General features: G+C 56.9%; 6 protein-coding genes across 6 annotated transcripts; 4 read left to right on the top strand and 2 right to left on the bottom strand.

Annotated features, from left to right (window-relative positions):
• Nucleotides 1–17: 17 nt before the first annotated feature.
• On the bottom strand, nt 18–2,434 carry B0I36DRAFT_295918 (major facilitator superfamily domain-containing protein). Its single transcript, XM_046151875.1, has 3 exons — nt 2,029–2,434; nt 787–1,930; nt 18–701 (listed from the first exon to the last, which is right to left on the bottom strand). Exons 1-3 carry the CDS (start codon nt 2,230–2,232, stop codon nt 358–360), a joined length of 1,692 nt encoding a protein of 563 aa, XP_046008681.1. The 5' UTR covers nt 2,233–2,434; the 3' UTR covers nt 18–357.
• Nucleotides 2,435–5,125: 2,691 nt separating this feature from the next.
• On the bottom strand, nt 5,126–6,398 carry B0I36DRAFT_376812 (uncharacterized protein; the record flags this gene model as incomplete). Its single annotated transcript, XM_046160496.1, has 3 exons — nt 5,126–5,778; nt 5,856–6,215; nt 6,287–6,398. The coding sequence occupies 3 exons, from the start codon at nt 6,396–6,398 to the stop codon at nt 5,126–5,128; spliced, it is 1,125 nt and encodes a 374-aa protein (XP_046008680.1).
• A 4,575-nt stretch (nt 6,399–10,973) lies between these two features.
• On the top strand, nt 10,974–12,082 carry B0I36DRAFT_229703 (uncharacterized protein; the record flags this gene model as incomplete). Its single annotated transcript, XM_046149123.1, has 4 exons — nt 10,974–11,233; nt 11,307–11,358; nt 11,450–11,785; nt 11,927–12,082. Coding segments are annotated over 4 exons (804 nt in total), but the record flags the coding sequence as incomplete, so codon positions are not given.
• A 2,474-nt stretch (nt 12,083–14,556) lies between these two features.
• B0I36DRAFT_250870 (uncharacterized protein) lies at nt 14,557–14,945 on the top strand (the record flags this gene model as incomplete). The annotated part of the gene is made up of 2 exons (XM_046150571.1): nt 14,557–14,662; nt 14,770–14,945. The coding sequence occupies 2 exons, from the start codon at nt 14,557–14,559 to the stop codon at nt 14,943–14,945; spliced, it is 282 nt and encodes a 93-aa protein (XP_046008678.1).
• Nucleotides 14,946–17,105: 2,160 nt separating this feature from the next.
• Nucleotides 17,106–18,036, top strand: B0I36DRAFT_166163 (uncharacterized protein). The gene has a single exon (XM_046148730.1). The coding sequence runs from the start codon at nt 17,237–17,239 to the stop codon at nt 17,864–17,866; it is 630 nt and encodes a 209-aa protein (XP_046008677.1). The 5' UTR covers nt 17,106–17,236; the 3' UTR covers nt 17,867–18,036.
• A 1,410-nt stretch (nt 18,037–19,446) lies between these two features.
• B0I36DRAFT_250640 (uncharacterized protein) lies at nt 19,447–20,895 on the top strand (the record flags this gene model as incomplete). Its single annotated transcript, XM_046150559.1, has 4 exons — nt 19,447–19,539; nt 19,622–19,754; nt 19,820–19,887; nt 19,963–20,895. The coding sequence occupies 4 exons, from the start codon at nt 19,447–19,449 to the stop codon at nt 20,893–20,895; spliced, it is 1,227 nt and encodes a 408-aa protein (XP_046008676.1).
• Nucleotides 20,896–20,915: the final 20 nt, after the last annotated feature.

The following is a 20,915-nucleotide window of genomic DNA, read 5'->3' as shown; positions in this document are numbered from 1 at the left end:
AAATAAGAGATCGTGCATGTTAAACCAGTTGACCCTCGCAAGTATCAGCCTTCGGTTTGAAATTATCTGTGCAAATGTAGCCATACTACTAACACAAATATGTGCCAGGCTCCCATCATGTTCAATCGTCGCCTAGTCGTGGAGGTTTTGGTAGCAATCTATTCTATGTCATTGTTCTAAGAGCAGTATCAGGGGAGATGGTTGAGAGGGAGCTTCCTCGGCCCCGCACCTTTCATCCCTGATTGTCAAGATTGCGAGGGCTTGGCGGAGACATCCTTCTCGCTGAAAAGTACCACGAGGCTGCAGATCCTTCAATACCCGTCTTAACGGCCCATATGCCAAGCTGAAAATTCAAATCTAATGCGCAATCACCGGCTCCGCACTCTTACCACTCTCCTTGCCACCAGCCGGCGCCCGGAGCAAGTCCCTCATGTACACGTAGTCCAGCAGACTCAGCACCCACCCGATGCTCGCGAACACGGTGACGAATATCCACACCCAATGCAGGCCCGCGAGATATGCGGAGACGACGCGGGGGACGTCCTCGGGGCTGAAGACGTTGCGCAGCTCGGTGGCGCCGGTGTGGAGCACGACCGCCGTGTCGATGTCGGGCGCGGACTCGGCGAGGGACGACAGGAGGCGGTTGTTGAAGAGCATCTGGGCGATGGACACGCCGATGGCGCCGCCGAGGAACTGGGTCACTAGATGCGGGGGAAAAGCGGTCATGTTAGCCAATGGGCAAATGATGGAGCACTCTCGATAAAGGAAGGGGAAGCAGGCACTTACGACTAATGGTCGACGTGGCGATGGGCAGATCCGCCGGTTCCTGGTCCCTCTGCACCGTGAGCATGGCACACTGCCAGGCAGAGGCCCACGCGGCGCCGCCCAAGATCTGGAAGCCGATCCACTGGCCCGTGGAGGTGTTCTCGTCCATCGTGTAGAACAGCGCGCAGGTGATGATGACGAGGGCGCCAAAAAGCGTCTTGAACCAGACAATGCTGGACGGCCACATGCCCTGCACTTTACCCGCGGGGATCGAGACCAGGCAGACGGCCAGCACGAGGGGCAGGTTGCGCACGCCGGACTCGCCAGGGCTCACGCCCGACACGCTCTGGAAGTACAGGGGGAGATAGTACAGCGAGATGAAGTACGCGCCCGAGAAGAAGAACTGCCACGTAGCGTTCGCCCAGAGGGGATACGTTTTCATGAGCCGCGGGACCAGCACAGCCTTCTCTCCCAGGTACACCTGCCACGCGCAGAAGGCAGCAATGATCAAGAAGAAGCCGACGAGCAGGCCGATGACGGTAGCGCTGCCCCACGGCAGGGTCTGACCAGCGTATTGCAGGGCGAGGATGATGGCCACGATGGCGCCCATGAGCAGGGACGCACCGACAAGGTCGAGCTGAAGGATGATCTCCTTAATGGTGGCGGGCTGGGTTTTTGCTGCCTCGAGCTTGGGGACGAAGATGATTGCCGCGAGCGTGAGAACACCGATGGGGAGGTTGATGTAGAAGCACCACCGCCAGGAGACGTGCTCGGTGAATGCGCCACCGATGAGGGGACCGAGGGCCGCCGCGATGCCGTACCCCGTCACTACGCTGCTGAAGCCCATGGGACGGGTGGCGGGCGGCATCGCATAGGTAATCATCATCAGGCAGCCGGTGAGCATGCCACCGACGCCCAGGCCCGCGATCGCTCGGCCGACTATGAGCGCGTCCGCATTGGGCGCCACGCCGCAGATGAGGGATCCGAGTTCGAAGACGAAGAAGGCGGCGAGGTAGGCGGTCTTGAGCGGGATGTAGCGAAAGAGCTTACCCCACGCGGGCGTCATGGCGGCCGAGGTCAGGAAATAGGAGGAACCGTACCACGAGACCTTGTCGAGACCCTTGAACTCATCGGTGATGCGGGGAATGGCCGTTGCGACAATGGTCTGGGGTGATGAGGACAAGCCGCGTCAGCCAAGTGATGCACATCCGGCTTGTGGCGGCTGCAGAAGGGAGCTTGGGCAGGAAGAGGACGAAAACCTACCTGGTCGAGACCGATGACGAGGACAGACGTGATAGCGACAGTCATGACCAGCACCAGTTGCAATGCAGTCGCTTGCTGGACCTCCTCCTTAGGCTCTGTTTGTGGTGACAAGGAGTCCGTGCCGCTCGCTTGACCTTCAGCCTGCGCATTCTTCTCAATATCTGTCGAGGACCGTGTGGTCGACGGGGCCTCTGAAGAGTCCATCTTGGCGGATTCGTTGTTCTCGAGCTTGTCAGTGTGCGGCACGAATCGTCTGCCCTGTGCAGTCAAGTTGTACAGCGGTGGTCGGCAAGTTGTAAGTGATAGAGCACCCCCTTCGTACAAATCACTAGCGCTGTACAACCAGGCGGCATCCTGCTTTATATCAGATCTGCTAGTGCTAGCTGAGTCAGGGACTCAGATCTAGATTGGCACCCCTGAGAATGAGAGACAACTGCCGCGACCAGGTTCGGCGTAGCTTCCATCCGCGAATTTGTAAGCCCTTGAGACACGGCCTGGGAAACCAGGGTGTCTGAGGTCCCCGGCACAACGATCCATTGGTTGGTAATCCTGCGTGAGAGAGGCGTGGGGCATCGCTCACCTCTGCCCAAGCCAAGACTTGCGCGATAAGCATTTTTCATAAGGCCAGACAGACACTGTGTAGCCCTTCAGAGCCATTGGGTCCTGAACCCTGAGATTTTCAATTGCGGGACAGTCTTTTCTTCAAGACGATCAAGGTTTGATGGCTTCTGTCGACTGCAACATGTCGTGTGCGCGCGCAATTGGCACAACATGCCCGTCTTCGCACCTCTTGCATCTCGCTGTCGGAAGGGTCCTATCTGCGCTGACGCCAAAAACGAGGCAAAGGGTACAGTGTGTGACTGGCCGACCCGAAAGCGTGGTCTGCATGGGACGGAGCTGTCCTAGCGCGCCAAGAACACCATCAGCGGAAGAGGCTCTCCAGGATCGGAGTTGTCCCAGCGGGACCGCAGGGGCTCTATTTCTCAGCGGCGGACGAAATGCCCGTGCTTTTGAAGAACCGCACATGGCGATCCAGCACTTCAATCCTGTCAAGAATCCACGTTTGTCAGCTACTGATGACGCCAAGGGACAAGCGGACCGTAGGTGCCATTCTGCAAAATGATGTGACTGCGTCAATCACTTCCCTCTCTTTCTTTGCTCATATTCCTTATCTCTGACCTGCGAACGCTTGCTGGAACATTCAGTGTGCTGTATCGCCGACCAGCAGGTCCTTTGTCAGCGTCTAACATTGGCCGGAGGGCGCTTAACGCCGATGCCCACGCTAAGGCTTGGCCTCTGGGATTAAGATGACCTGACAGCACAGGTGCAGGGCACGGGTGGGGCGTTATGTCTCTGCTAAGACGCCACAGTTGTAAGAGGCTCAAGCAGTCGGCGATAAGCTACGGGGATTGCTTGCAAATTCCAGCGGGCAGCGCGTGTGGTGCATGTCGGTCGTCGATCATACCTCAGGAGTTAACGTTTGCTGGAAGAAGAAGAACCCTTCTGCAGGGATCAGGTCATCGAGGGTGTGGTCTAGAAAGCGTGAGTCATGTCCAATGCATAGGGCAATCACTGCTACCATCTCGAAAGATGTGCCTGCCGATTAAAGCGTGCCGCTCGCGTCTCTACTGGCTTTCCACACGCGGCTCCGTCACGGCCGATGTCCCTAGGAATTGGCCTTTCACCTGCCAAGATGAATTTAATGCATAAGCCTAGAACGACGGCTGTGGCTGCAAATGTGGCCCCATGCAGGAGCGGATGAATCATACAAGGGTCAGCCATAGGTCTGTCAATTCCTGGCTGAGGAAAGACCCGACTCTCAATCGAGAACAATATCCTCACGCGGACTCGGATAAGCCCGCAACCGACGTGTACATGATGGTCTGTGACGACACTTCTACCGCTTTGAGGTCAGGCATGCACCCGCCGACCGCGATCCCATCCTACGACTGACAACATTTTGGCTGGCCTTCTTCCGTCCCTGGGTGGAGGGCAATGGACTCGCGATTGCTGGACAAAGCAACCCCTAGCGCGTCAGACTATGAAGTGGTCCTTGCCTCGGAGGAAGTTGTGAAGGACTTGGTTCACCATCGTCATAGGCATAAGGGCCTCGTATCTGTTCGCTAAGACTGCGACCAAAACGTAACAAGACATTTCGATGACTCCATTGCGTTGGTATGCTACCCCAGCACAATGCGAGCCTGATGTGGTGCAGAGGATCAAGACGCTCTGCTGCAGCGAGTCATGTACAGAAAACCTCTGAAAAAAATGAAGGGGCAACTCTCAATGGTTTGTCATTATGTGGTTGGTGCTTGCCTTTAATCTTTTGCGTGAAGCCGGATATGCTGGCATATCATGATTCTAATGACTCTAGGCCTGTATTAGCTCTGAATCTGCTTGAATCCTTGTTGGCCCGTGCTTCACGTTCTATGATCATATTTCCATCTTTGGCAGAAGGCTGCACTCCCGAATTGACCGGCGCAACGATTTAATCCCGGATAATGACATCTGACCTGCAGCATAAATAGATATGCAGAGAGCCTTTCTGTGTAGCACCACTTCCCTCCGCTCCCAATACTCTCTTGTCTAGAGGTTAGTTGATTCAATACATTAAATTGGCGGGTACCCGAGAACCTCCCCGGCAGGACCACTGGCTGTTCCTAAACCTGGTCACTTGGATGACTGTAGCTTTCTGGTGCCCCAGGACAGAGCCAACAACATCACATGCATCCACAATAAACCACAGTAGATACACATCGACGACTGTACTGCATTGTCTACATCAAATCGGGGATTCGTGGCGAACATACCGACTCAAAGCACGACGCTGCAACTGGTCTGCCTTTTCACAACGTATCACTACAAGCATCCGTCTTTATTCTTTTGACCAAGGGTTCCCTCAACACCAGATTAATTGTCAATGATCCTCTATCTCTGCTGTACACGAAGTATTCGGTCCTGAAAAAACACACCGGATTCCAAGCCGTGCCCGCAAAAGGCCTGGCTGGCGCACGCAGGTCAACTCAACATGCACGCTGTTTTCCCAAACAAGAGCCTCCTGATGTCCATGCTTGATCCAGACACGTCATATCGCCGTCTAAGCGTTGAACTTGCGCATCGCCCGGGCGAAGCGCTTGCGGTTGTTGTTACGGTTGCCGGCGTTGCCATTGGCCGCGTTGTTGTTGCCGCCCCGGCCGGCACCGGCGTTGCCGTTCGCAGCGTTGCCGTTTCCAGCGTTGTTGTTGTTGTTGCCGCCGCGGCCAGCACCGTTACCGTTGCCATTCGCGTTGCCGTTACCGCCAGCATTTCCACGACCGCCACCGTTGTTGTTGTTGTTGCCATTGCCATTGCCATTGCCACCACGGCCGCCGCCGGCGTTGTTGTTGTTACCGTTACCGCCGCGGCCACCACCACCATTGTTGTTGTTGTTGTTACCGTTGCCATTGTTACCGTTGTTGTTGTTACCATTGCCGTTGTTGCCATTCAGCACATCGGCGTTGTTCTGAACCAGGGCGTCCGCGACAGCAGTGCCCTGGTCGTTGAGCCCAGACTTGGCAATGGCGTTGACGGAGGTCTCAAAGTCCTTCTGGTCCTGCGCGACCTGCTTGAGCACCTGGTCCAGCGTGGCGACGGTGACAATGTTGTCCGGGGTGTTGGCGTTGGGCTTGACGTCGGTCTGCTGGACGGCGAAGCAGCCGCCAAACTCCTGGGCGTTGCGGCAGCGGACGGTGCAGATATCACCCGTGGAGGCTGAGAGGGAGGGGGGTGATTCGAAGTTAGCAAGAAGAAGCCTTTACTTCAGGTCAAGAGAGATTGTGCCTGCTCACCTCCAACACAGACCATGTCCTTAGGCATCTCGACCTTGAGCGTCAGCACGCCGTTGCCAAAGTCGGCCTTGTTCTGCGTGACCTTGAGCGGGGTCTGTCCGACCGCGCCGTTCGAGTTGCTCGTCAGGTCCATGTCACACGTGAACGGGCCGGAGCCCTGGTTGTTGACCTGGTTGATCGTGACCGTGACGACGCCGCCCTTCTTGGACTGCGTCACGTTGCCGGCTGCCAGCTCGATCTCGGTCTGCTCGCCAATGTCGATGTTGCCTGCCAGCAGGGTCCGGCCGCACTCGTTGACAATGTTGGTGACAATCTCCTGCTGCTTGATCAGGTTGGCGTCCTTGGGGTCGGCGGCGTTGACTGTTGGCCGGGGGAAAAGATGTTAGCAATCAAAGTGTGATATGATTAAATAGATGTTGCCGTCGACGTACCCAGTAGACTCTTGCTTTGACCCTTGTCGCCAACGGCCTTCTGGATGATAGCCTGGCCGTTGACCAGGGCCACGATGGTCGTCAGACCGTACAGCACGCGTGAAGAAACCATCTTGCTGGATAATGTGAGGCGCCTCGAAAGATTGAGAGAGAGAAAAAGTCGATTATGCACACGGAAAGTGAACGCAGGCCGGCTGCCAGTGAAGAAGCAGAAGAAACACTCCGAAAAGGGAAAAGTAGTGAGGAATAGCACGTGTGAACCGGCACAAGAGACCGAAAAGGGGAGCAAGACGAGACTCAAGAGGGTGCTGGCCCTGGCCATCACGACTTTATAAGACGGGCCAGCATGTGGAGCGGATGACCAGAACAGACCAGCAGCAACAGCACTGGCAACGGCAACGGCAACGGCAACGGTGATGCTACAGTGGGCCGGCGGCAGCCCGGGCTGCGACTGCCCGTGTTTTGTGCGGATGGGGAGTGTTTCCACCGGCAGGGTTCTTTGCAACAAGGGACGGCCGGGCAGGGCGCATCGGAGAATAGAAGGCGGAAGAGAAGGCGCAGCGGCGCAAGCGAGGGGAGGCTCTGGGCGTCCATTGTCGGCCCATCTCGAGCATCTGACGATGGCTGATGTTTCAGAGGGCGTTGTTTTGTAGCATCCTGGTGGGCTGCCAAGAAACTACACAGGGGTCCCCCATTGGTGCTGGCCGTTGCGGAACCTGCCGTCCACTGCGGATCGCCGCCTCCAGGGGCCTGCTCGTATCGTCATCCGTAGAGCATCGACAAGCTTTCCCTGCGGACGGCAAGCTTTTGTTGTTATTACAGCGAGGCGTTGTCTGTGGCTATTTCGAGCCTGCTGTTTATGTTGGCGAGCAGGGTGGGCCGTAGAGATCGACAAGATGCCAGAGTTGTGCTTTCTGCATTGATTCAGAAGATTTTACGGAGTACTCGCAGGTGTCCTGTCCTTGGTGCACGTCTTGCAAATCTCCCGTCTAGACACTCCGGGCGAGAGAACACGACTCTCTGCAAGGCCAAGGCACGGAGCATCTGCACCCATCAACACTACAATTGTTGACGATGCAGATCACGCCGAAGTCTCGCGACTAATGTGTGGTGGCATGGGTCTAAAGCAAAATCAGCTTAACCTTAACCACAACCTTTTTGAGTTTTTGTAAACGACATCGGACAGGCGCCACCGCAAGCACGGCAGTGTCAGCCGGATGCATGGATGTGTGCCTGAGTCGGGTGCACAAGCGCTGCTGTAGGCTGGTGGAGGGCGTTGTTGGTTGTTGACTCGCGGCGGCCATGAAACAGGCACTGCGGGCCCCCGAGACACTGGCATGCCCAGGCACAGGCACACAGAAGCAGTAAATTAGCCCCTGGAGCGGGAAGCTGGAGCGAAGATTCGGCGGAGCCCAGCCAGTTTTGGCTTCGGTGGACCCGCCCATCCAGCCAACACATTTACAGGCTTTCTTCTGGAGCCTGGCCGCGCGTCGTTGTGTGATCGGCTGCTCGGAAACGTGAGGCGATGGAGATAGATCACTTCGGCTGTTCTACCGTATTTGCACTTGAAGGCAACCCGGCCCGTCCCATGTCTCTCAGCATCAATCCTGCCCGTCCTTCCGGCTGCATTCATCTCAACCAAACTTGACTCTGTAGCTGATCACCCAAAAACCCATCAGGTGCCATTTTGTGCTGGCACGGCAGCGCATCAGACGCAACATGACGCACGACAGACACAAGCAAATTCACGCCGAAGTTCCCTGATCAGCAGCTGGATCTAGAGCAAATCTCCAGGCCACATCTTCATAGGAATCAGCGATGGTAAGAGGTCCTTAGCCAGATGCTGAGACGACGGTGCGCCGCTGGCTGTGAGTGTCGTCATTAACACGGCTGGCGATATCTGCCAATTTGTATTAGCGCACAGTGTGAGTCGTGAGATTGGTCTGGCTCCCTGTCGCGAGCATTTGCACGCTGAGGATAGCCGTCGCCGGGCGTAATCCGCACGGTCAAGCATTGCAGCCACAAGCCAACCGGTGACATCTCCGACGGCCCAGCTTTAAACCGTCGGATACCCCCTAAGACCTAGAAGTAGGACGGTCTGCTGCTCGCTCTCCGCGATGCACTCCACTTGTTAGAGGCTGTAGATCATGGTGGGGAGGGCTCCCTATCAAGAGGTGGCCAATACTGGTCGGTAGTCTCGAGCCTGCCAGCGCCGCCCTAGTGGAGTGCACTCATGGAAACACTATTGAGCTAGCCACTGGGCTTGATGCTGACGGCCATCGTCATCATCTAAATACCACTGGTATGCAGCCAACCACAAGAGTCTCCGCCCAAGGTCTCGAGACTACGGCGTAGCGCGGCGTCGCACCGGATTTCGAGGTGCAGGGACCGCGGGACCAACTGTCTCCCGATGGACAATCACGCGTTTTGGAACGGAGATTCCTCCGTGCAAGGTGGTCAGCCAAGTAAGTTGGCACTGCAGATCCGGTCCCGGGCCCGGGTCGGGTAGTGCTTGCAAGAACCAGACGGACTAGCCTCAGTGGTGCTGCGTAATTACATCTTCCCTTGTCATCTAGTCTCAGACGTGCAAGCCACGTGCGCAAGCCACGATCCACGATCTAAAACCTCGAGTCACCCTTTTGCATTGCGTGGTGGGGTTGCGCCAGGTGCGCCACGTGGTGGAGGTGACGGTAGCGCCGTGTCTCGATTTGCTCAGATGCCCGCCTGCGAGTTTGTCCTTTTCCATGGCGCAGGCACATTTGACACTTGTCATTCGGCCAGGCTCCAGTATACCTAATTAAACGTGGCGACGACGACGACGACGACCCGCCGCCGCCGCTGGGACGCAACGGCCAAGTTTTGTGGACGCCTGCCCGCCGCCCACTCGGCCGGATGGGTGCCCGCACATGCAGCAACGGGCATTGGCCGACTCGGCCGACAGGAAGCCGATTCCGTCGGGGGCTGGCTGTCGGTCTGTCTGAGCAAATCTGGTCGAAGCCGTCCGCTGTCTGCGGTCGATGCTTGTTCTTGAAAGTCGAGTGTGGACTTCGGGGGGCCGACCGGGACACACACGAAGGGAAGGTCCTGCTATGAAGCACGGGCCATACACTGGAAGTTACTGCTTGTTCGATAGCCCGGGTTTCAGGACCCGGCACGCCAGAGCTCACGTGGCGTGCCTGCGCGTGCCTGCAGTAAGTGATCTGCTGGCAGTGATGCAGATCGCCCATCAATAAATGTTCAGGGGTCGTTGGAGAAACACTAATTACTTCCAAGACACGTCCTGAAAGAAGATGGCTGCACTTGCGCCGTGTGCACGGTGCAACGGCTGTCTGCTACTCTGGATTACGTCCTTTTTCCCAAGACCACCCTCACCAGTCGGCCGTCTGGTGAATAGCCGATCGGCGTCCATGGCAGGTCGGCGTCACTTTCGAAGCGCTCACCAGATTATACCATGCCCAGATTATACCATGCCCATGCTTAGGCCACACAGCCAAGACACCATTCACTAATGCCAAGGGTCCTGACCATGGCCACTGGGCGCGAGGCCAAGTGGGACTGAAGATTGCAGTTTCCTTCGCTGTAAGTAGGAGCGGAGAGTTAGAGCTGGGACGGGGTTGGCGTGGTTGCTAGTGCGAGGAGCTGCAGTTGGAGGCGAAAACCCCCTATATTTCTGCAGCCGAGGGAAAAGCTTTGCACTGGTTCGTGGTGGCGGCTGCGGTGTTCCGCCCGCCCAGCCAAGTGCGGCATGCTTGCCTTGAGAAAATGCTGTGCCGGCAGCACTTCAGGGTATCGGCTTCTCTGCTGAAGAGCTCCTGCATCAATGGTTTCTTACTCAAGGTTAACCGCTTGGTCGTGCACTCCTTCTACCCACAAAGCGTGGATTTCCCCGCGTCACTACTGAACAAGGGCGTGCAGCGTGTCAATGTCCAACCAGGTCATGGGTTCGACGGGTTGTCGATCACTTGCTGTCTCTCGCCGGAGTCTTTCTCCCTGGCATGTACAAGTTACTTCCCCTGCTGGTTCCAAGTCGCCGGGCCTCCAACTCCCATTGTCCCCTGGTCGAGGTGCCCGGGGACCATCCCGTCGAGATTGCAGAGCCTTGACGAAATCGGCCAGGACGTCCGCTAGCGGGCAGTCTAACGGCTCAGCCGTGGCTTGCTTGGCACTCAACAAATGCCGGGACGACTCCCGGCAGTGTGTATTAATGCTGGCGCGGCTGAACTGAGACCCCAGGCGTTGGCGTTGCCAGTGCGGGGCCGGGATTCAGGTTCCCCCCAGCCAGGACGCCGGCGCGAGACACTAGTGCACACTACTGTGCCACGCCGCCACATCTGCATGGAAGTGTCATTCTCTGCAGTCGCGGCGGCGGCGAAGATCGTCGTCGTGGGGAGGGTGGCCCGACTCTTGGCTACTCTAGACCCGGCATTCAGCCATGATTTCAGGGGCCGGCTTCTGTAATGCGGGTTGAGGGTATATACTCACGCAGTATTCCAGACATCCCGGGGAAGCCATCGTCGATCCTCCTCGCCCTTTGTCTGTGCTCCTCCGGCCGTCAGACGTGTCGCTCCTTGATCGTTGTTGACTTTGGCGAAGAGCTCAAGGGGGTGCGTCAGCCGTCTACCATTTCCCTCGCACAACGACACCAGCAACATCATCATCTACAGCCGCCGAGGGACAACCAGTCAAGATGGGCGGCCTCTTCATGCCCGACAACTACGTCTCTGTGGCCCCGGAGCCGCTTGAGATGAACATCGCCTCTCTGGTCTGGGGCGTCTCGATCGGGTCGTCCATGTTCACCCTCGCCAAAGCAGCCCGGCAGACCAATGGCGTGTGGAGGCGCAAGGGGACGCTGAACGCCTACATCATCATGGTGTGGATAGAGCTGTTTGTCTGCTTCATGATCAGCATTCTTTGCTGGCTATATCTCTGGGGAATCATTCCTCCCAGGTGAGTTGGGCCGCTCGGGCAAGCGATATGACCCGGAATCGTCATGGCTGACCTGGCTGTGGTGAAAACTTAGCTTTGCTTTTTTCTTCTGTGTCCTCTGTTTCTGGGTTTTTCAGACGCAGTGTGTAAGTGTTTTTCTTTCTCGAAGGTTTACCCCGAGGGGTGATTCGTGCGATGATTGCAGCCGCTGACATCTATGGTTCCACTTGTGTTCAGATTATCCAGATCATCATCAACCGGATTGCCCTGCTCGTGCGCGACAAGACGCGCATCCGGCGCCTGCAGTGGCTCGCGATTGGCATTATCGGCGCCGTCAACATCTCGGTCTTCTGCATCTGGATCCCGGCGCAGCTGCAGGTGTCGGCGACGTACGCGCACGTCAACTTCATCTGGGACCGGGTGGGCAAGGTCATCTTTGCACTGGTCGACGTTGCTCTCAACGTCTACTTTATCCACCTGGTCCGGTCCAAGCTCATCGCCAACGGGCTGACCAAGTACAACGGCCTGTTCCACTTCAACATTGCCATGATCTGCGTGTCGCTGTCGCTCGACGTGAGTCTCTCTCCCTTTCTTCCCATCTCCGGCACGTGGGGTATCGTGGTTGCCGTGGTCTCGTGGATGTCGCGATGGTGGCATCCCCCGGCGTCCGAGACGGCATTTCGCAGGCTGACTTGTTCCATTTGTTTCTCGCAGGTTATCCTCATCGCCACTATGTCGATTGGTTCGGGGTTTATTTACACGATGTTCCATCCATTGGTGTACGGGTTGAAGCTGCACATCGAGCTGAACCTGGCGGATCTGATTGCCAAGACGGTGCGCGGCGATGCCGGCAGCGACCCGGGCGTGTATTACCATCACTCGAGCACGGGCGGGGCTGCAACCGGCCCCACCGCGACCGGGACCCACCGACAGCACCGGCACAACGGGCCCCACAGCGGAGACCCGAACGCGGTGCGCATGCAGACCTTTGTCACGGGCAACCGGGACAGCGGCGCCGATGACATTGTCGATGGCAAGGGGATCCAGCGCACCGTCGAGACAAGGGTCGTGCATGAGCACAAAGACGACGATTCGGCAAGCCGCACCAGCTCAACCGAGGAGCTGCAGAAGAAGTTTGGCATCGTCTGACAGGGGAGAGGGTAGTATTTACCCGTTGGCTTGATGGGACGACGCCAGCACACTGCAAGAGTCGCAGGCAGCTGGGTCAGTTGGGCAGCCTCGGCTTGCGTACCAAGAACCACAGCTTGGATTGGGTTCTTTATTACAGCAAATGATAAATAAAGATGAATACACCGTCATATCACGAGATTTTGATGACCCTCTGGCAGGGAAACTGTAACGAGTCTTGTACGCCTGCATCAAAGGTCCAAGGTTCAATGCGCAGAGGCAAGAGCTACCTGTGGTTTATGTCATGACAAGGACAGCGGTGACCAAGGCTGCAGGCTATCAAACGCACAGACGTGCAGAGGTTGGTGCTGTGTTGCAAGGCTAGAGCCCAAGAGACATGTGGACCCGAGGGCTCGACAAGCTCTAGGTGTAGTGCAATCTGCAGGATTCTATATTTGTTTCTCCTTTGATCATTAGCCCAAGCGCCGAGCAACCCGTCATAGAAGGGCATCCCCCAGAGTCACCTATAAGAAGTATGGACGATACAGCTGCGGCTTTGCACCGCAGCCTGGACCTCAAGAGACATCCAGTCAAAAGCTCGTGCTCGGCAACCCATTCGTTTCGAAGACGTAGATTCCCTATCGCACCTTTCAAGCATTAGCCATCGCCCAATAAAGAAGAAGATGCCATGAGAGAACAGACGCCATCCATAGGTCTCACAATTGGTATACTCTTAGCAAGGCTCGTGATTTGTCGCTTCTTCTTCCCAACATCGGTCTGGCCTAATCGTATATCTTCCACTGAGGAGGGCTGTCAAGCAGCACAGCGCGGTTGTCAGGTTTCACGCCAACTAGCGTCTCACCGCGGCGTCAAGCAAACTGCAGCACTTCACTTGCGGAAGAAAACGGCATGGGCATGACAATGGGGCTTAACCAGGCTGGAACGGTTATACAAGAGCAACAAAGGGTCTGCGGCTGACCGAGCTTGGACAATCCATGTGCAAATGCAGCCCTGTGGATCGTGGGGCGGTCAATACAAGCCATTGGTTGCCACTCCGGACGAAATGCCCGCTCGGCAGCCTTGCGCGCGCGCGCGTACGCACTAGCTAACTCCGTAGATGAAAGACGTGGTAGAAACCACAGACCATGAAAGTCCTCGCTTCGGCAGCCCTGGCAACTTTCCAATCCTTCCGAATGGTACTGCTGGCGATTGTTCTTCACACGTCTGCACTCCTTGTGGACAAGCCCGTGACGTTCCGTGTCAGTATGTCAGCTTATTTGCCAGCGAAAGCTTTGCCACCACGTTTGAAGGAGCAAAATCCCAGAGTACCAAGACACGGCACAGATGTTGCCTACGGCTTGAATATAGCAACGTTACGTCGCCCCAGTACACCAACTCTCATGGCCCGATGACCAAGGTTCCCAAATGGAAGACACACACCGCGTACAGTTTCCGCCAAGACAGCCGAAGCTGTAGATCCACAAAGTGATGAGACTTTTGTCTGCATATGCGGCAATACCCGTTGGCCACTGGCAGCACAGCCAAGTAAGCGCGGGCCCTAGATTCTTTATATGACTCGCTCGACAGTCCGTTATGTCTGACCGAGCCACGGGAAAATGAGGCCAGTTGGCCGACATGGTTCCTTTGTAGCTGCATCAGTGAAGATCAGGACTCGGAAGCGTCGGGTACATCTGCGGAGCATGGCCGCCTGTGGTTGGTCAGCCTTGTTCTTCCCCAGGACTTGTCGCCCGTCCGCGAGGCGCAGCGTGTCTCATTTGTGAGAAAAAGAGTACCCACTATTCCACGATTTGTCGATCTCCATCCCGAAAGAGTATATAGACGACATGACAAGCTCGTATAGGCGGTGTGTCTCGTAAGCGTCAGTGACGTAAATGTCTTCCAACATGCCAATAAACAGCCGGGAAATTGGTGCTGTGAAGAGTTTTTGCACGACGTAGTCTGTGGTAGGACAGCGGTGGGACGTGTGATCGGAAGTCCTGCATCACGGGACAGGCTGTGGATTCCTTTCATGGTGGCCCGAGCCTCCAAGAATGTCGAAAGGAATCAGATACAAGGCAGGGCAAGCCGCCGCAGCGATAGCGGCCAATGTCTATATAAACCCAGATGGCTTCAGCAATCCCATCGCCGTCTTTGTTTCCATCAAAGACCACTTCACAGAGCACACAAATACCCGTTCCGCAAACCAAATCAAAAACATGAAGTTCACCGCCATCATCACCACCACCATCCTGGCTGCAACGGTTGCAGCCGACAGTTGCAACCGCGGCGGCGTCTACTGCGGCTCCTCTCTTTTGCGCAAAGGTACGTTGTGACCCGTCGATTTGATGCCAGAAAGCATGTCGAGTACAATGGTATCTGCCCTTTTCCCCTCGGCTCGACTAACGCGGCGAAACGCAACGTCACGACAGGCAACTACCGCGATCACATCGTGGAGACGCTCCAGGCGGCCGGCCAGCCCACCTCCGAGGACCACATCCAGAACTCCAAGTTCGACTGCATCGACGGCGGCGACATTGTGTATAGGGAGTTTTGTAGCAGGGGCTGTGGCGGGACTGACTCGACGGATCCAGATTACTGCTTCTAGCGATTCTATATGTGGGCATTCTAGGGTGATTCCGGAGGGAAGGGGGAATCGGAAGCGGAACTGGTCGAAGTATGTGGATGGTATCAGTCGCGGACTGGATATAGTTTTGGAACCTTGAGCTGCATTGCTACTCATATACATTCGTTCCGTTACATTGTTTTCGTAAATTTCGAGGACAGTCTGTTTGAATGTCCTGCAGAACGATGAGGCCTTGAATGTTCTTTGACCTCCCAGGCACACTGAGAACACATACTCACGATGCGATTGGGCAGGGAGTGTCAAATGTGCGGCCACGGATAGCTCATTGTGATCAAGCTTCAGGGACGCTCCGAGACACAGGTCCTAGCAGACACTGGGCAGTTCAATGATATCGTCTGGTTCTTCAGATGGAATGAACCCTGCTGTGTATAGTCTAGGCCACAGTTGTCGTGTGGCAGCGATGGCATTTCCCCAAGAGCAACAGAGCGCGATGGGCCTCCCAGCTCATTGCGTCGTCCGCAGTTTGCCACGAGCCAGTGACAAGAGCAACTGCTTCCGTGGCAGCACCAAGTCCCCCGCAAGCTTACTGTAAGCGAGCAAATGCCGTCTGCGCCCTTGAAATCCCGGAGTAAGCCTCGGACAAGTCACTACCATGTCGAGGACCCACGACACCTTGTTTCGGGGCGGAACGAGGATCCGGCAAGGATAGAGTTTGCGCTTGATTGTCCAGAGGTACATAGTAATTCAACGGCGCCCCCGGAAGCTGCCGTGCGGCTCTGTTCTGGAACATGCATCTGCAGAACTCGGGCCAAGGAGCGACCACTCAACGGCAGCGTCTTGCATTTATTCATGTTGCTGTCTGCGGTAAGCCGCCGACATGCATACCGGCACCGGTTCATCTTTGTACGAAAACCGGTATGCATTGAGCAGCGTGCCATCCAAAGTGGCTTCAGGAATTGCGGATCGCAATCTGCCGTTCCAGAAGGTCGAACACTGAGCAATTAGACGTCCCTTGCTGTTACAGCGCCAGGAGCATATAGCAGCAGGTCATATACGTGCCTCTGGCGGGCCGCAGGCGGCTGTGGATATGCACTGCTGGTCCCACCGTGGGGCGCGTCTTACCGTATTTCTTCTGCCGCGTAGCTCCCCAGCCGGCCGAAGTTCCAGCGGCGTGGACTTCGGCATGACTTGCTCATTGTGGCGTCATCCGTTTGAGCAATAGGGACAGGCAACGGGCTTCGGAAGCAGGACGGCACTGTAGGTATGTAAGCGAGTGCGGTCGGAAAACCCCCCCCTGTACCTTGATCGCCGGGGCTGCGGCACTTGTGTTTCTGTTTCGGACGAGGAGCATGCCCGGAAAGTAGCTTGATCAGCAAAGATCGCGCACAACCACCCAGCTCTCCGCACTAAATCTCCACGCCAAACTTGCGAGACGGGGGAGATGACGAATTCATAATGAGACGGCGACGAGGAATCCAGAAAAGCTGCCGAGCGGGGACCAAAGCGGCCCCAGGTGCCCCCAGACTGTTCTGGCCTTCAACGGCTTTCAACGGCACCCTGCCCCATGACTTCCCGAGTCACTCACTCAGGGGTCCGCCAGGCGGGGATGATGTCCACGTCCTCACTGCTCCACTCCGGGCAACTAGCCAGGGCAGGCCAGCCAAGACCCTGCCAAATCTCGGGCAACTTGACCTGCCCTGGCTATCGTGTTCTTCACTCTGCACAGCGGTTCGTTGCTCTCTGCATGCACCTTATCACCGGTACGAATCAGTCGCCGCCAAGGCAGGTCTTGAGACACCCGGACCTCCCGGAACCAGACGGGACACAGATGGGGTCCAAGGTGGGACCATGGCGCCTTGGTGAAGATAGCGACCGCGGAGGGCTGATCATCATGCTTGATCGGGACCAGTGAAACACGTGGCGGGGCTGGGCAGACCAGAAATGATATCCCCAATTGCCGACCTGTCGGCATGACGACCACGATACCATAGTTATACAGAGTAATACTGCACAATGGAAGTTCGCCGACATGGCACAGTTGAACCAGTCACAGTGTCCGTGCAGACCCGACAGACTTTCTCGGTTGCATCCGGCTCTGCCCCGGCTGCTGCTTGACCCAGGCCCACCGGTGGTTTCTTTTCTCGTCGCTCCCCGTCACAAAATGACAAGAACCAACCCTCGTGCGAAATTGAATAATTCTGATAATTCCTGCACGCATTATTTATTGATTTCCGATTGTCCCGCTTTTGCTTTTCGTAACCCGTTCCTTTTCTTCCTCCCCCGCTCCTTTTGCCTCCATTCTGCCTTCTTCCATGCAGCCATCACTGGGCGGGGGGGAAGACGGAGAACCCGCCTCGGCAACCAGACCTGTGCCGTGCGCCATGAAACACGACGTGGGCGGGCCAGCCTGCACTCCTCTTTTTTTTTTCCCACAGCACAACGGCGGGGCGGCTTTCCACGCACTCGAGAGCTTGACATGTTTTTCTTGTCATGACTTTTTGGTGCCAATCCAGCCCCCCACCTTCAGAACCTCCACACTTATCTGTCAAAGTCTCTGGAGATGTTTCTACCGTCCGGCTCTGCAGTGCTGTGCCGCTGGCTCCCGGTGGACTCTGTGGATCGACCGCCCACGTGTGAACCCCCCCGCCGATGCCCGCGGCCATCTCAACATTTCTCTCACGATGCTGCCTACAGCCCCGGCGGCGAGCCCTCAAGAGAAATCAGAATGGGGTGGTGCCTGTGTGGAGCACCTGCACACGTGGGGGGAAAGCAGAAGGGGGCTCAAGCGCACAGCCGTGTTGCTGATTGGCCAAGATCACCGCTGTTGCTTGTGTTGGTTGCACTCAAGGGGAATGCCCAGATACCACAGTAAAGAGGGGGCGGGCCAAGAACAGCTGACTGTGCCCGCGGTATCGTTGTTCGCCAAGGTGCCAGAACTGTAGAAGGTGGTGTTCGGGACTGTCAGAAAGTCGCTGGGTATTGAACCCCGCCTGTGCCGCGCTGCCTGGTGGCGCCAGGCCAGGATACCTATGCCGCCCAGGTCAGGAATGCGAGGGTGACAGCAAAAAGTCACTATTCAAAAGAAGCAAGAATGTGATGCCAATATGGTTGCGACTCGCTTTGATGGGCGATGCCAAGTCACCCATCCGAGGCACCCAGCCGTGCTAGCTCAGGGGTCAAACCGAGAGTCGCATGCTGAGTGTGTGCGTGTGTGTGCAGTAAGCACGCTCACGGACGGTGGTGGACGTGGGTTGCAGCGAGCGCGTGGTACCCTTGTGCGGTGGCAAGGCACTACTGCTGCACCCAAGAAAGTATGAATATGTGTGTGCCTTGGTCTACCGGTAGCATACCACTACCACCCGCGGTGCGGTGGCGGTCCACTGGTGGTGTACTCCGTATTCCGGGGTGCCTTCCATGCACGGACGGGCTGAGAAGAGGCCCTCGGAGGTCTGAACGTGCAGGAGAGGGCATGTCATCTATCCATGGAGGACGGGGAAGCAGAGGAAGAAGACAGAGGGAACGCGGCGTTGCATCCATGGCGCTGAGCCCAGCCCAGCCCCATCTCCAATAGCGGCCGTGCTGCCACCCACTGGAGCAGCAAACCTGCAAAGATTCCTACGATGCCACTGTCACTGCCCCAAACAGTAAGAAGGTACCGAGCAGCGCTGCGCTGCAACCAAGCGAGTGTGACCCGGCCGGGCGACGAAAGCGGGAAAACCCCTGTGATGAGTACAACCCCAGGCACTTAGGCTCTGCGCAGAAACAGGCCGGGTGAGCAAACCACTGCCGATCTGCCTCACATCATGCACATCACTCACTCGTCGTGTTTGGGCTCCGCGGGGATCGCGGGTTGGTACCTGCACCGGCACATTCCCTTCCAATGGGGACCTCCTACGTGTGTGGAATGGCGCTGGCGCAAGAAACAAACACACTAGCGACGAATTTCAGGGGCCCGCCTCAGAACAAACAAGCATGCCCGGGACGGGCAGTGGCCCGGAGGGCGCAACGAGAACCCTCGACCTCATGCCCCGCTCGGCCCTCCCTTGTAAGCAACTGGCAAATGACGCGAGAGAATGGGGTTGCGCTCAGCGTGGAGGCGTGACAGGCCCATCGCCAGGGGGATCCCTGCAGCGTCGTGTCTTGGACCCTGGTCGTCTACATGGGGGTCAGAGGAGACAGCTCACATCTCAAAAGGACGCCGTCGACGACACCACATCCTCAGCTGTCACGGCCGTTCTTCATATCGTCGAGGGGACCTGCGTCTCGATTTCGGTTTGCCTCTATTCTACCGTTGTGCATTCTTCACTTGCGTAATGTCGCCGAACGATATTCGAGCCTGGAGCAATTAATACACGACGACTGTAAAGGCCCCATCCGCTTACCACTTCGACGACAATACGCACGACTGGGCAGCCGGCGGGTATTGATGGTTCAGACGTAACGCGAGCTCGTCTCAAGCGATAGCGACTGTTGCTTTTCGCGACAGAGAGGCCGACGAGGACACAACCATATTCACAAAACTATGGCAGACAGCTTCTCCACGATCAACCTGGACGAGGAGCGACCATGGGCCAACCATAGGTCGATCCTCCTGGGACTGCCCATTACCTTTCTTGTAAGCCGAGATCAATATGCAGGCCAGCGCCATGGCCACGAGTCTATGTCTGCGCGGACGCATACTGACCCATGCATTGCAGACTATTGCGTGGATTTGTATTGTCAACCGACTATACATCCGCTACTTTGTTGTCAAGTCCCCTGGATGGGACGACTTTTTTGTTATTCTCTATGCCATCATGACGACGGCAGGGACAGTCTCGATTGCCACATGTGAGTGCACAACGCGCATCATGCCACTTTATATCGACAACAAGCGACTGACAGGGTTCACACAGCTGTTTCTCATGGGTTCGGCGAGCACTTCATCACGCTGGGGATTGATGGGATGAACACTTTCTCTATCGTGAGTTGCGGCAAATCCTCGTTTATACCTATTCACAACCACTGACACACCTCTCTCCCTCTCTCCCGCACTCAGGACTTCTACATCGCCAGCGCCTCCTATGCTTCGGCGACGGCCTTCATCAAGCTGGCCCTGCTCTTCCAGTACCTGCGCGTGTTCGAGCGCGGCACCAAGATGTACAAGCTGTGCATCGGCACGGCCGTGGTCACCGCGCTCTGGGGCATCGCCTTCTCGATCCTGGCCTGGATGCCGTGCCACCCGGTGCGCGACTACTGGGACGTGCTGAGCCCGAACCAGTGCTTCGGGTTCGGCTCCAAGATCCCCGACGCCGTCATGGCCACGTACGCCGCGCACACGGCGACCAACATGGTCCTGGACATCATCATCATCGGGATCCCCTGCGTGCTCTTCTTCTCCCCCGGGTCGGACCGCGCGCAGAAGACGCGCCTGCTCGTGCTGCTCGTCATGGGCAGCTGGATCGTCGTCTTCGCCGCGTGGCGCCTCGTCACCATTGTCCGCAACAAGGCCGCCACCTGGCCCGTCGTCGACCCGACCTGGTACGCCCCGCAGAGCGTGCTGCTCGCCATCCTCGAGATCGACTGCGCCGCCATCTGCGCCAGCCTGCCCATCTTCTGGCCCCAGATCAGCAAGCACTGGGGCGAGATCGTCGTCGTCAAGGAGGTCAAGGTCACCCGCGAGACGAGGACCTTCGACGAGGACGAGAGCGCCCTCACGAGGAACTACCTCGGCCGGATGGGCAGCGAGGGCAGCATGGACGATGTGGGGGGCGGCAAGGTCAAGGATCTCGAGGGTGGTGGCACGGGCATGCACGGCAGGACCAAGAGCAGGTCTAGTTCCAAGGGCAACGGCACGCAGTTTGGCGGCGAGGCGTATGTCCTGGACAATGTCAACCCGTTTGGGAACTCGATGGGGAGGGACAACAAGCAGCTGGCTGAAGCGACATCGAAGCCCGGTTCGCGGGGGTTCATGGATGGAGGGAGGTGGTGAAGATGTTTGTAGCAAGCATC

This window comes from Microdochium trichocladiopsis, assembly GCF_020744255.1.
Source record: "Microdochium trichocladiopsis strain MPI-CAGE-CH-0230 chromosome Unknown B0I36scaffold_9, whole genome shotgun sequence".
Lineage (NCBI taxonomy): Eukaryota > Fungi > Ascomycota > Sordariomycetes > Xylariales > Microdochiaceae > Microdochium > Microdochium trichocladiopsis.
The sequence above is the reverse complement of the archived record's forward strand: the minus strand, read 5'-3'. Positions and strand labels throughout refer to the sequence as shown.